Raw genomic sequence first — 16,261 nt, forward strand, 5'->3', positions numbered from 1 at the left:
AAGCGATATTTAATTACCTAAATCGCATAACTCCGAAAAGTTAGAAAGCCCTTCACTTCCGAATAAGAGGCAACGTCTTCACCACTACGATATCACATCTGTTTGATGACGTTAAATGGTAATTTTGATTCATAAAATCATTAAAAAAAAATACATTTGGCTCTCATTGCCGCATATAGATAGATATACTTATTATATCGCACTAAAAACGACTCAAGATTCAGTTCTCATCGCGTCTCGTCTTACATTTTCCCATCACTAGTTCCAGAATAATTCTGCCTTGGAGAATACGGCAATGAGCAATTCGGTTTGCTTTTTCTACTTCCTATTCCACTTTTGTTATTTATTGTAACTAGTTAGCTTCATTGTAAAATTTCTACCGCATATGAATGTGTAGTACTTTACATATCCATCCATTGTTCTAATTATTTCGTTTTTAGTGAAACTATTGTATGTTTATTCAGATTTTATATCTATTATCATTTTTAGGGTTCCGTACCTCAAAAGGAAAAACGGAACCCTTATAGGATCACTTTGTTGTCTGTCTGCCCGTCGTTTTTTTATTTATTGAAATGTGTTTCAATTTTCAAAGTAAGATAACTATACCAAGTGGGGTATCATATGAAAGGGCTTTACCTGTACATTCTAAAACAGATTTTTACTATTTTTTATGCATAATAGTTTTTGATTTATCGTGCAAAATGTTGGAAAAAATACCCGAGTACGGAACCCTCAGTGCGCGAGTCTGACTCGCACTTGGCCGGTTTTTCATATTTTTAAGTATTTTAACAGGTAGCTGCTAAGTGCTACAGTGTTTTTATTTTTTGTCTATTTTTAACTGGCATATTATTATTCCTATAGGTATGGTTAGTCAAATCAATACGATACTTTTTGTTATACACAGACTAGATGAAATAAATAGACATAGCTTTAGAAAAATTACTTGCTTATAAGAATGAAGCTAGTTATGAAATTTATAGGTCTGTTCTGTTTATTATATATAGGTATTTCCCCTCTTAGAAGATAAATAGTAGACCGTAGATTATAACTCTTAGATAATTTATACAATAAATGTTATAAAACGTAGAGTAAGGAAGCACTTAAACACTTATCTGTGACCATCAAATTACAAAGACTATCCATTCTTCCATACTAATAAATAATTATTAATGCAAAAGTGTATCTGTCTGTCTGTCTGTCTCCTAGCTTTTACGGCCCATCCGTTAAATCAATTTTGCCGAAATTTACAGAGATAGTTTGCATCCCGGGGATGGATATAGGCTGCTTTTTATCCCAGAAAATCAAAGAGTTCCCACGGGACAGACAGACAGACAGACAACAAAGTGATCCTATAAGGGTTTCGTTTTTTCTTTTGACGTACGGAACCTTAAAAATCTACGCGAACGAAGTTCCCGGGATCAACTAGTATATCTATATGTATGTGTATGGCTCAAAGTCGATCAGATATTTGCATAACGGTTGTTACAACAATAGACATAATTGTTTTGAACCACGGATCGGTTCGAAGGCCCCGATGTTACCTACAGGTTAATTGCGGTTGGTATTAATTGATTTTGTGGGTATACTGCTTTTTGTTATCCTTATCACTCCCTACATGTAATTCCATTACTTCTAATTGCTATCGATAGTGTAAAGTACCTTTTAGTTAGAACACGACTTGTTTGGTGTTATGTGTTTATGTTTTTGTTTGACTGTGACCTCTGGACTCTGGATGCGTATATCTACGATGGATAGTAATGATTAGGTCCTTGGTGAGATGTATCTACTCACCTACTTACAAGAACATCACAGGGTAGCTAGGTTGGTACTCACTCTTGCTTTGAACAGATTTTTAGTAGGTATTTCTTATGTTTTAATAATCCATACTAATATTATAAATGCGAAAGTGTGTCTGTCTGTCTGCTACCTTTTCACGGCTCAAAAGTTTTACCGATTCTGACGAAATTTGGTACAGGGTTAGCTTGTATCCCGGGGACGGACATAGGCTACTTTTCATCCCGCAAAATTAAAGAGTTCCCACGGGATTCCCAAAAGCCCATCAGCTTAACGGATTTGTATGAAATTTGGTACCGAAATAGCTTGAGTCCTTGCAACTTTTATGCCGGAAAATCAAACAGTTCCCACGGGATCTTAAAAACCTAAATCCACGCGGACGAAGTCGCGGGCATCCTCTAGTTCCTAGTAAAAGATAAAGTTCTATAGGCTATACGGTGTTGCCCACTTACACAAAATAAAGAATTAGTATACACCCAGCCCAGTAGTAGTAGTAGCCCAGTCACAAAAATATATTATGGCTTCTTCAATACATTTACTTAGGATTCACCTTCAGATTTAATTTTGGCCTGAAAAAATTACGATGACACCATAATATTATGTAGTAACTATTCGAACAACCAAATTCGTAGATTTATTCTGGAAGCATTACGCTTACACATTTTTCTTCCATGTGTGGTTTCCCAAGTTACTGTGGGTTTTGGTCATTATATTTACCTGTTGCCAGAACTGCGCTAGGAGATATATCCTTTCCTTCTTGAAGAGCCAGTCCATCGAGTGCATAGCTTGCACCTCCGCCTCCGGTGCGGCGGGCAGGCTGGCCGCGCCGGTCGGGTGCATCCGGACGTCCGCCCCGCGCTCACTCCCGGCGCATAATGACCCGTCACCCTCTCACCGTGCATACGACTACTTCGAACTTCGAACGCAACATTTTTTTCAATCTACCCTCCAGTCACTACACTCGGTCCTTCATACAAACTTTTTTTGTATCAGTGTCGATGTTTGTACGAGTACTTGGATTGGTCTTTTTTTCGTTCGCGTGCCGTTTCTTTGTTTAGTTTCTTATTGTGTTTTGCCTGACAACCTGAAACAGAAGAAAAAATATTGAATAGGGGAAGTTTTATATCGATTCTATTGTCGAGTTGGGGGCGAAGACATTAACTCGAACGTCAGAGCGACTAATCAGGGAAATTTCCGTTCCTTCGACTTAATAGTCGATAGTGCAAATAGAGTTGGAAAATTATTTTTTTCTTGTCGTTAACCATCGAAATCAAATTGAGTTATTTTCTATCAAAACATGTGTAAAAACTTATTTTTATGCAATACCCGGGAAGACACTACAGTTTTCCATTAAGTCCATTTCACGAAATTGGGTTTCATAATAATTATAAATTAAATAATTTATTTGGTCACTCCAGTTAATCTAGCTTTTGATGTGACTTATTAGGGTTCCGTACCTCAAAAGGAAAAACGGAACCACTTTGTTGTATGTCTGTCTGTCTGTCCGTCCGTCCACCCGTCGTGTCTGTCAAACCTATAGGGTACTTCCCGTTGACCTAGAATCATGAAATTTGGCAGGTAGATAGGTCTTATAGCACAAGTAAAGGAATAAATCCAAAAACCGTGAATTTGTGGTTACATCTTTAAAAAAAATTGAAATGTGTTCTAAGTAAGATAACTATACCAAGTGGGGTATCATATGAAAGGGTGTATACCTGTACATTCTTAAGCAGATTTTTATTTATTTTTATACATAATAGTTTTTGATTTATCGTGCAAAATGTCGGAAAGAATACACGAGTACGGAACCCTCTGTGCGCGAGTCTGACTCGCACTTAGCCGGTTTTTGACTAATGAAACCAGAACGAAAAGGAGCCAATTTATCTATTTCTTTTGACGTTTGATACTTGTCCTATTTGTCACTTACATAAAGTTTGTATCTTCGGTTCGTTTGGCAGACAATCGGCCAGTGGGGTGTTCGTGTCGAAACTAATTTGGTTATGTTCGATGCTCGGGCCGATATCGCGAAGAAAAAAGGAGGAAAATTGACAGGTCGGGGCGTAAAGAAGTAGTCCGTTCACGCCAAGACGTTGATGCCCTTAATCGTTTTTTTGCCTGTCTGATTCTTTTTCGGGGTCTCCGATATCAACGTTTATGGAAATCGTCGGGTTTCAATGTTTTATTAAAAAAGTGTATAGTCAGCAAATATCTGTTGATTACAAGTTTGTGTTTGGATCTTTAAATAGGTAACTGAATAAAATTAATCAATCCCTTATATATATTAATACTTCTCATTTATTTATTTGCACTAGAGTCAACTTCGTCCACACTTGTCTTTAAACATCCCATTTTGATTTTCCAGAATGGTTCATCTACAGGAGTTAAGTTATCTCACTAGCTTTACTTTTATGAATTTTTTTTCGCGAAGTCCCCTTCCAGCTATTTCTTTAGTCTGTGTGGAAAACAATTCCTAATACATTCTGAATTTTCTATTAAGTATTTAGATTTTTTTTTATTTACAAACGGTTTTTTTACTTTTTATTTAAGTATTTATAACACTTACTTTCGCCACTTGGTAAATAATACACATTGAAGTCGGTCGCCGCATTATAAGACATAATACTGTAAATAAAGTACGATTATTATCTAAATAATTAAGCAAGCGGGGGGTGGCGCCTGCCACCAACTTATCGCCGCCTCGACAAAGAGTTGTAAAACCGTCACTTGGAAATTTGTAACTTTGACTCAAGGCACGAGATTATAGCGTGCATCAATTTATCCTTAACTGACTTAAAAGGTAAACAAACATGTAAAAATATCTCCCTGAAATGCGTACCTAAGAGGCGCACTTTATAAGGCCGCCTTTGTACTATCTACTGTAGTTTCTTCTAATGTTTTCTGTATGTATATTTCTGTGTGCAATAAAGCTTTCCAAAATAAAAATAAAATAGAAACGTAAAAAGGGAGCAGTATCCATTTCCCGCTATATTGTGTAACTCGGACCACACACGGGGTGGCGACCGGGGCACAAACGGTGAATTACTAGCGTGTCAATCAATAAACATGATAAGTGCGAGTTTCGTGCGCCGATATGCAAACAGGATCACACGGCACGAACCCACCGCCTTCGATCCGAAACTATTGACTGTGGTCACTCGGACATGTTTGATTTGTGGAATTGGAACAACAGATTTTTTATTTACTAGATGATGCCCGCGACTTCGTCCGCTTGGAAGATCCCGTGGGATTCTGACTTCCCGGGATAAAAAGTAGCAGCTATGCCCATGTCCGGGATGCAAATTAGGTAGTAGTAGTTTAGACGTTGAATTTTCAAAAATCCTTTCTTAACGGATGTCTACGTCATATTAATAGCTATCTGCATGACAAACAACCCGATCCATCAAGTAGGTTGAACTGCGTGTTGTCAGTCAGTTAGTAAGTCAGTCAGTTTTTCCTTTTATATATTTAGATAAGTGTGGATTATTTATTTATTACTATGTTAGCGTTCATTTATTCCGTCTGCGGAATAAAGCCGTCGTTTCATTCAACAGTTGTTACTTACTTACATAATATTAGTTATCGTCTAGTACCGCGTATAGCAGAAAGTGGCACGTTAATGGACGTTGTGTGACGCCTTATCTATCTCACTAGATGACAGAAATTTTTAAAGATCCAATGGAAACTCTTTGTTTATCAGGGACAAAAGCTTTCCCTAGGGTTGTAAGCTACCTGTGGTACAAACTTTCGTCAGAAGCCCGTGAAAAGCTAGCAGACAGACAGACACACTTTCGCATTTAAAATGTTGGTATGGATTATTGATTTATTATATTAGCGTTAATTTATTCCGTCTAGGGAATAAAACCGTCATTTCATTCAACAGTTGTTACTTACATATTAGTTATCATCCTGTACCGCGTATAGCAGAAAGTGGTACGTTTTAATAAGCGTTGTGTGCCGCCTTATCTATCACACTAGATGACGCCGGCAACATACTTAGGTTTTTTAAGATCCCTTGGTTTTTAGGGTCAAATGCTTGCCCTAAGGATGTAAGCTAACTGTGGTACCAACTTTTGTCAGGATTGGTTGAAAGGATGGCACGTGAAAAGCTATCAGACAGGCAGACAGACACACTTTCCCATTTAAAATGTGGGTATGGATTATTGATTTATTACATTACCGTTAATTTATTCCGTCTAGGGAATAAAACCGTCATTTCATTCAACAGTTGTTACTTACATATTAGTTATCGTCTAGTACCGCGTATAGCAGAAAGTGGCACGTTAATAAGCGTTGTGTGCCGCCTTATCTATCACATCTGGCCTCCCCTGCTAATGAATATTAACTAATAAACTGTTGTATATCGCCCAAGCGGGTTCAAGTGGGAATTATTTCTGTGTGACTCATTTTTGGTGGCATTAAATAAAATTGATAGGTTAACGTAAAAATTTAAATATCAATAGCACTTACCTAGTTGCTAGAGACTTTCCCCTAAACCCTAGTGTTAGTTTATTTAGGTGAATCAGCGATATTTTTATTAGGGTTCCGTACCTCAAAAAGGGAAAAAGGAACCCTTATAGGATCACTTCGTTGTCTGTCTGTCGTGTCTGTCAACAAAAGGAAATCCTATACTGTTAACCTAGAATCATGGCAGTTAGATAATGTCTTAAAGCACAAGTAAAGGGAAATATCCGAAAACCGTGAATTTGTGGTTACATATCGCACATAAAATTAAAAGTGTTCTTGTACGATGGTATGGTACGGAATCCTTCGTGTGCGATTCCAGCTTGCACTTGACCGGTTTTTATTTCAATTCGTTTATTCAATTCTGTTTTCAAAGAGGCCCTACAGAAATAGATAACAAATACAAAACAAAATGATAGTAAAGTCATCATCATGATCATTAAGATCAACCCATCACCAGCCCATTATACCTACTATACTTTTAAAAATTAGCTTTTAAAAATAAAAGTTTGTCTTTCTTTCATTCTTTCAATATTGAGCTCGGGTCTCCTCTTAGAATGGGAAGGGTTTAGGCCATAGTCCGGCCATGTTAGCCTGCGAATTGGCAGACCTCACACACCTTTGAGAAAACAGAGGGGACATTTTAAAATATTTTCAGTTAGATAAATAAAGATTTCGTAAATAGCTGTGAATATTTTCAATAATCTTATTATTTAGTCTACCACTTAAGTCTTAAACAGTGATTTATTCGACGACTTCCGTTAACTTTATAGACAATAAAAAATAAGAGCGAGACAGGTGCTTGATGTGAACCGATCCGAACATCGCCGCAAACAATTTTATCACTCCCATAAATATTACTAACAGAAGATCACCGCACGCCTCAACCATAGACTATACGAGCAAGATAGAAGGCCAAAATCTGCCCAGAAATGAAACTAGCTATAATATTATTAAAAGAAGCCGTTTATCCAACGCACAAGTGGCCTGAACCACAAATTCAGTCGCTCAGCAAGCTATGGAGAGGGCTATGTTAGTCGTTCCCTTGAGGAATAAAATCCGGAATCCGGAAGTGGAAATCTGCAGGAGAAGCAAGGTCACTGACACATTTCAAGCTATCAGGACGCTGAAGTGGTAGTGGTCTTACTTGGTTGTTGTAGGAGCGATGGCCGTTGGAGCCGAAATACCTCCTTAGTAGGTAGCGTAAGGCGCCCTTCGCCACGATATACTGATGACAAAAGAGGGTGGCGGGAAATAGCAGGATAAGGAAGGCTGAAGTCAGGGTGTGGTGGCACTCACGAGGGAAGGCCTATTTACAACAGTGGCTGTTTCAGCAGTTTGCAGGCTGATATGATGATGACCCGTAAAGCAGTAGGAAAAAAACAGCTGTAGGGAATTGTGATAGGCTGAGATTGTGCAATTTGTTAAAAGATTAAGTCACACATAAAATACTGGTCCATTCAAGACGAAACTTTTACAGCTCAAAAGAATGTTAAGTATACTTAAATTAATGGACCGTGAAATACTTAGGTTGATTTCACAGTGACGTGAAGTAGGTAGGTATATGTAACATCAGAGCTCTATTAGATTGACTAGCATATTTGCTTCATTTTTATGAAATAGTTTATTTCTTAAGATTCCATCTATCTTCTTCTCTGTGTCTTTGGCGTAAACTTTAAAAACACCCAGTATCGCATATTCATATTTAGCATCAAACTTTCTTTTATAGCTCTTAACTCTATAATGATATGGTTTATTTTCCAATAATTTCTACATTTTAACGGCAAAGTAACCTATGTTAAGGTAGTCAATACAGAATGGCAGTATAAAATCTATCGTGCATTTCGTGACAGAAAGTTAGCGAAGTTTTCAATCGATGCCTTTTGGTTCGACGTTTCTTTTACGGGGCCATTTGCTGTCCTAATTATTTATATTCATGCGATTACGTGGCACTTTTTAACCTCTAACCTTTTGAAAATGGTTTAGGACTTTAGTTCGATCCATAGACTATAGAACAATTAAGGTAGATCTTAGTGCATCAAGATTACAAAAATACCCAGATTGTAGGTATCCAAAAGGTTGCAATATTATTGACAGACAGAGTAAAAAGAGATTCAGCGCTAAAAGGACTGACTGATATTAATATCAGAGACCGCACCTAAGTTATACCTACTTAGTGTGCTTAGGAACTTCACAGCCTTATTAGGCCTTAACCGTTTTATCACAGCACAACCAGAAACCGTGAGTGATAACATTCTTATGTGATATCAAATCAACTCTCACAAAGCGATTCAGCTACGAACCGCTAAGGTGTGAAACGCCCATAAGGGGTCCAAGTTTTCTGCCACGTGTTACAGTAACTTAAGATAAGATTGAAAGGGTATTTTCGGCAAACGGGCCCCACTCTAGACCTCTATCTTAAAATTAAAAAATTATGACAAAAAGCACTAAGTACTGGGAAACTTGTACAAAGTCAGGAAGTAGTCCATTTTATGTGACATTGCTGACAATAATTCTAACAAAAAAATTCGAACCCTCTAGCCAGATTGTCCCTGAGGCAATGCAGAGTTCATCATTTTATTTTTTTGAGTAAACTCAAAGTGAAATATATAAACCTACCTAAGTGTAAGCTCTCCATCTTTTAAAACGATAATAACACTGTTACGTTAGCGTAAAAGTCGGAAAAAAATATTCCATCAAAGGTTTCTAAAAACCGATTGAATCAAAGAGCGGAATCGCTAAATAAAAGTTATCATATCAAAACCTTTTTCACGTAGGAATACAAACGGTAAACGTGCATCCACCATTTTATCCCTACGTCAATATGCACTTAGCACACGTTCAAAAAGCACTCGTGTATCCAAACAAAGAATGGCAACTCGAAATCCATCAATCAAAGAACTGCAATGAAATAATCGAATTTCCGAACGTCGAGTGCAGTTCAAAGCACGAACGAGGAACCGCAACAGATTAACAGAAATAAAAAAAAAGTTCGGAAACATGACTAATATCTGGCACAAAGTTCAGTGTCGATATCGCGTCTATGGCAACAAAAGAAGGAAAGAACGGTGGGGAAGGAATTCAAAAAAGGAACGCTTCGAACGCACGGCATTCAAATTTCGGCGGCATAGATGCCGATTTTGATTTTGGAATGCTCCTCATTCGTATCGCACAGATTATTATTGACATTTTTCGATATTGGTACTGGACTTATTTGAAAGATTTATAAACAAGTCAAAGAGTATGAAAGAGGAGCAGAACGTGCAGATGCGGCTTTATTTATGCCTAATATTTTTAGTAGATACCTACCTTGTACATAATATTATATTAATTTAATTTTGTAGCTTGTATTTCAGTCAAGCGTCTATAGAAGCACCCATCCAAGTAACTGTACAATCGTGATATTTATTAAATTAACAAAAAAAAAATTATAGATATCTTTCTAATGGCTGACCATCAATCAATAATAATCATTTATAATTATAGTTATTTATTAACACGCTTCAAAGGACGGTTAACGGATATCGGAGTAATGGAACGTTCAATATAATGACAATTTCAATTTGATCGCATAGTCTCTATAAGCTTTTTTGTTAAATATCCGCTTATCGCGATAAGGTAAAAGCCAGATTATATGCACTATAATTGATTTAACTTAGCGTGTCATAGTTTATTAATCGACAATCGTTTTTTTTTTTAAATAACGGTTCATGAATAAACGCAACTTCTCGACATTAGCTCCTTGACTTGATACATATTATAATTATTATGATTTTAAAGCGTACACTTGAATGATCACAATAATATCATAAAGTCATGGAGTAGTAAATTAAATATCATCTAGTTTACAGGAATTTCAGGATACCTACCTACTAGGTTAAATAGAGTTTTTAAATTTTCAATTCTACTGGGTAGGTAAGTACTTCTTTGCATTCCAAGTATCACGAAATTAAAGCAATGGCTATCAATCATCAGATAAAATTTTAATTTAATCATAAAATAAGTTTTAGGTAAGTTTTAGGCAAAATTCTCTCTTGACCCATTTTAAATTTTAACACGGCAGGTGCATATTAATTCCCTTTTGTACATTGAGTTATTAACTCATTAGACATAACGATAGATGAGGGCCGTTTGATAAGATATCGTATAACATTAGATTATTATACTTTCATGTCATAGCGGTTGAAACATTTTTTAAGTAGGTAAATATACTTAGATAAATAGATCATTATTCAGTCCACCATTTTGTCCAAGTACCTTTTTCCTGATAAACTTTTGCGTCTTTTAATCAATCAGCCTATTTACACTGCAGGATATTAGTCTTACTGAAAGTGAGCCACCACACACTGTCCTCCGCCTTCCTCATCCACTCACTTCCCATTAGTTTCTTAAGATCGTCAGTCCAGCGGGTTGGAGGAGGTCACACTGCTCTTGCTGATACGCGGTCTGTACTCCACAACACGTCGTCCCCAGCCGCCCTGGGTGCTGCGACAGACATAGCTTGCCTACTGCCACTTCAGCTTGCTAATTTACTGAGCTAAGTTACGTGAACATCCTATGATCCATCCGTGAATTTATACCTACCTGACAGTGTCCAACTTTCAGCGCCAAACATCATCACTGCGTCTTTAATAATAAGAAAATACATATAGTTTACACAAACTTTTTTAAATTTAGAACTGTGCACTAAATTTTGATTTTCATTCATATTTTTATCCAAATACATATCTAGCTTAGGAATAATAATAATTTCATTTATATGGCTAAACCTCATTTTTTAATAATATTAACTCATAGCTTTTAACTAATGTTTAGATTCGGCATCGCATAATATTTCTTCATAGTTTAAAACGGGAATGGCGGCAAAAAGGAATCCCTCTCCCACACATGTGTACCAACTTTATTATACTCATTAATACTCTAAAATATCGATGTTATTTTTAACACACAAATAATAAATGTATCAATGTACTCCCCAGAGAATAATTAGACGATTTATTATTCATTAGGATTATAATATAGTGTGAGATGACATAATGGCGGTAAAAAAGTAAATGTCTATGGTATGAAAAAAAGTCACATTGTTTATGGCTACAGTAGCACCTTGTGAGGTTGTCGTAGATTGGTATCGTTGACGACTATTATATTGTTCTATTTTTTAATTTACAGTGTTGACCCACATATTAGTACCATATTTGATATTATTTGGGTTAGCAGGAAATTCTTTACAATGGACAGGGAAGTTCATACTGCGTTAATTTTATTTTATCAGATAAAAAATAATAATATGAATGTATTAACTACCGACCTAATCTATTATAGTTATTTGGTAACTTTCGTTGTAGGTATACCTATTTACTTAAGTACCTACAAAATTCTTAATCTTAGTATTTTTTACATATTTTAGATAGCAAACTTCACGTAGAAAAGGTAGATACAAATTAATAATAGGTACCAAAATAGCAAGGTTTCTTTGCGATATATCCATAATGTCACATCTGTTAAATAAGATCGTTAAATCTATAATATATTTATCTATCTTTAAAAACAAACAAAGTAATAAAGCAAACTCGAGTTCCCACTGCCCTGCGTGCCGTGGCATCACTATAATGACATTTCCATACGTCTAGAGGGGAGACAGAAAAAGACATCCAAGAGAATTATGACATTTCGATGTTCCTTACCACGCTATTGAGTGTCTGTTTTAAAAAACGATATGAATGTCAGTATTTCTCAATATTTCCATCACGCGTCTCTACTTAGACACGACATTTATTTATGAAGCAAGTAAAAAAAGTTTAGCAAGCATTAACATTTAATAAATGCCTATTTATCGATTCTATAAATTTTATATTCTATGATTTACTAAGTGGATTTAAAATAAACTGTTTATTGTTCAGGTTTTTTTTTTTAAATTTGCTATAGGCAAGTGCAATTATTAGTAGGAAGGTATTTTTTAAATTGTTATACGTCACATAGAAATGAGAAGATACGTAGGAGAAGCAGAGTAACCGACATAACTCAGTGAGTTGCGAAGCTGAAGTGGTAACAACGTACTGGGCCCATACCTGCCTACCTAGTTCGAAAAGCCGATAGAAGTTGGGGTCCCAAGGTACTAGAATGGCGACCTTACACCGAAAAACGCAGCGTTGAAAGACCCTCACTAGGTGGGAAGACGACATCAAACAAGTCGCAGGGAGCCGCGGGATTCAAGCGGCAAAAGACCGCTTTGAGAAATAGACCTTTGTCAGCAGCGGACATCTATCGGTTGATAATGATGACGATGATGATAATGATAGCTGATGATAAGTTTACCTAATGAATCTTAACTCTTAATTAAATTTCATACAAAAATGCATTTTTCGGATTCCGCACCTCAAAAGGAAAAACGGAACCCTTATAGGATTACTTTGTTGTCTATCTGTTTGTTGTGTCTGTCAATAAAACCTATAGACTAGAATCATGAAATTTGGCAGGTAGGTAGGTCTTAACACACAGCACAGGTAAAGGAATAAATCCGAAAACCGTGAATTTGTGGTTACATCACAAGAAAGAAATTAAAATATGTTAAAATTTTCAAAGTAAGATAACTATACCAAGTGGGGTATCATATGAAAGCGCTTTACCTGTATATTCTTAAACAGATTTTTATTTATTTGTATGCACAATAGTTTTTGATTTATCGTGTAAAATGTCGGAAAAAATATCCGAGTAAGGAGCCCTCGGTGCGCGAGTCTAACTCGCACTTGGCCGGTTTTTATTATTAAAAAGTAAAAATATATAAAAAACATTTGCACGTGAAGTAAGAAGGTAAGTGCATACCTACTAAAGAGCATTGGTGCAATAATTTACATGTCATTCGATGTCGATCGTTTGACGTGGTGCCAGCTTCGAAATGTCAAGCAATCATCAATTTCCGATTGCGACATTTATATTCCCATAAAATATAAATACCTTAGCGGTCAGACTTCGTAATTTTAGGAAGAATCTTCTGTAGGTAGGTAACTTTTATGAAGCCTGTATGGAGCTGATCTCCAAACACTAGTATTACAAGGCTATTAAATTATTAGGGTCCCGTACCTCAAAAGGAAAAACGGAACCCTTATAGGATCACTTTGTTGTCTGTCTCTCTGTGTGTCTATCCGTCTGTCGTGTTTGTCCAGAAAACCTATAGGGTACTTCCCATTGACCTAGAATCATGAAATTTGGTAGGAAGGTAGGTCTTATAGCATAGGGAAAGGAAAAAAATCGGAAAACCGTGAATTTGTGGTTACATCACAAAAAAATGTGTGTTAAAATTCAAAGTAAGATAACTATATCAAGTGGGCTACCATATGAAAGGGCTTTACTTGTACATTCTAAAACAGATTTTTATTTTTATGCATGATTGCTTTTTGATTTATCGTGCAAAATGACAGAAAAATACCCGAGTACGGAACCCTCGGTGAGCGAGTCTGACTCGCACTTGGCCGGTTTTGATATATTGTATAGTGTTACCTCTCAATAGCTGCTCGATTTGACACTGACTGTACATGGCAATCGTTCCCCACTGTACAGCAAAAGTTAAACAGAAAACAAAAGCGATCGGGGTCGACTCAATAACGTCATAAACCTTTGCCCGTTGATAAAACTATTAAAAAATAAAAACCAAAAAAAAACAAACACCATTGATCTCACGCGTGCAACACATGTGATGGAAGAGAGGGACGCCGCTATACGACTGAACGACACAGTGATATTTTGCTTTTTTTTCGAGCACCGATTTCGCCACATGGTTCAGTTTGTTACTGTTTATCCGATTAAATTCTATCGGTAGCCTTTTATTGAGTTTGGTTTTCGTTTTTTAAACCAGAAATGAAAAAGAACTTCAGCATATTACCTACATACTTATTATATTTAAGAAGCTTGGGCCGTTTTTGATGAGGTTTTAGGTTTTGTGGATTTGTGAAAATAAAAGTGAGAATCCCTGTTTCTCAGAAGTAGACTGGAAGAACTCTTTTTAATAAATCAATTAGGTATTTAATTTTAAAATACCTAATTAGGTACATAGGGAGGTACAGGACTATACCTACGTCTTATATTCCTTTTGAGGGGTTTTTTAAATATTAGGTAGGTAAGCATAAAATACTCAAGTAATTATAGAAAAACCATATAAATGAGTAGATCTTTACCTAACTAAAAATATTTGACACGAGTCATAAAATAAAAATGATAAGGAATAGGTACCTACCTACACCGAGTAGGTTACCTACTTAGGTAATTAATTAAGAAAACACCACAAAAGTTTTTAAGTTTTCTAGAATGTTTATTGCTTGGTACAAAATGTTGGACAAGGCGGAAAATAGCATAAGTAGACGAAATTCTTAGCAAATAAAATTTGACACCAGAAAAATAACGTAATTCGATTACCATCGGTTTGTAACAAAGGCAAACTGTGGGACTAACACGTTTTTTATCGCGTATGTATAAAGTTTTCCGCGTCACCAGAAAGTAAAAAATATTCCATTTGCATTATGATACCTAAAAGGTACCTCCAATCGTTCTAGAACCGTTTTTATTTCGATTATTCTTAGAAATCTATAAAAATTGCTAATAACAATAAAACAGTGGCTCGTATTACAAGGATTGGCCGTTCCTTATCAGCTACAAACTGAGCCGTGAGCATTTTTTTCTCACGGGCTTAACAAGCGATAGTAAACCTTAAGTTTAGGAACAAAAGACTCAAAATATTGTTTGTGCATGAGTAGGTCGAACTAGGTATATGCTAAAAGGCATAAGCGTAAGCGGATATGCTTATTTTATACTTTTTGTAATTATTGTTTTGTGATTCTGTTAATCCGTTTACATTATTTACTGTACTATGTTTAAGTCATTGGCAGTTACTGACCGAGTGTAGCGACTAGCGGGCCAGTCTACTTAGGTGAATTTGCATTTTTGTCTACCGCCCGCCTCTCTGTCAGATTTTTTAGTCTCAGTCTTGGGTCTCAGTTAGATTTTTTGAAGTAAAATTTCTAGCATGACTTGAGAGCAACTCAGATCTTTTTCGGACGGAAGTAACATTTATGTCACTTTCATCAAAAAATGACCGCCAAACAAATCATCAGTTTTGAGGAAGCTCTTTCTACCATATCAAGTACCTAGGTAGTTAGTGCTATTTTTTCTTACTAAATGAAGATTAAAAAAAACTGGTATTGCTTATACTTACGATGTTATGCGAGTCCGACTCGCACTTGGCCGTTTTTTTTAATACGTGTTAAGTTAAGAATTAATTTCTTATATTAAGATAATTAATCAATTATGAGTTTCTTATTATTTAGACTTCCCGTTAGAGCTTGTGACTTGTGGCTCACGGTGTAAAGTGTCGTTGTACCTATTGCTTACACAAACAATTGTTACAAGTTCATGTAGGAATTAGTGCAGTTAGGTAAGCTTGGTTTTTGTACACCATGGAAGCGGCGATAGAACGTCGTCGGCTTCTTAGTCGAGGGGTCCGGGGTTCGATGGCATGCAACTTTTCAGAGTCAAAATCAAAATCAAAGGTAATATATAAATAGATAGGTATGTGCGTTTTAAGCAACTAAATATGACTTGCTTTGAACTTATTACGTAGAAAATATAATAGTTAGTGTTCCCCTGAAATTGACAGACACTACAGACAGACAGATAACGAAGTGAAGTCCCATTAGGGGTCCTTTTTTCATTTTGAGGTACCTACGGAATCCTACAGAAATAAGGATTCTAAATTAAAAAAAAAACGCCTTACTGAAAGCTCGCCACCGCACTAAGGTCTTTCGCCTTTCTCATCCGCCCTCTTACTGCCATCTTCTATAGGTACCTACCTAGTCTCATCTGATTCAATCTTATTCACTCCTAAGAGGTCGGACATCAGTTGATAAAATAAAAGCTCTATTCAGTTTCATATTGCTTCCCACGCGGCATGATCCAATGATTACAATTAATAAATTCTCAGTACTATACCTAGGTACTAATCACACTAATATTATAA

At 36.2% G+C, this 16,261-nt stretch overlaps 1 protein-coding gene across 7 annotated transcripts in view; it reads right to left on the reverse strand.

Moving 5' to 3' along the window:
• Positions 1-16,261, reverse strand: part of LOC123870723 (homeobox protein cut) — a 210,189-nt gene that overhangs the window by 184,374 nt on the left and 9,554 nt on the right. For all 7 annotated transcript variants that reach the window (XM_045914110.1, XM_045914106.1, XM_045914104.1 and 4 more), the window contains exon 2: positions 2,512-2,878. In XM_045914110.1, coding sequence (XP_045770066.1) covers positions 2,512-2,634 — 123 coding nt within the window. In that variant the 5' untranslated portion in view covers positions 2,635-2,878. The remainder of the gene's footprint in view (positions 1-2,511; positions 2,879-16,261) is intronic.

This window comes from Maniola jurtina, chromosome 13 (assembly GCF_905333055.1).
Source record: "Maniola jurtina chromosome 13, ilManJurt1.1, whole genome shotgun sequence".
NCBI classification, from domain to species: domain Eukaryota; kingdom Metazoa; phylum Arthropoda; class Insecta; order Lepidoptera; family Nymphalidae; genus Maniola; species Maniola jurtina.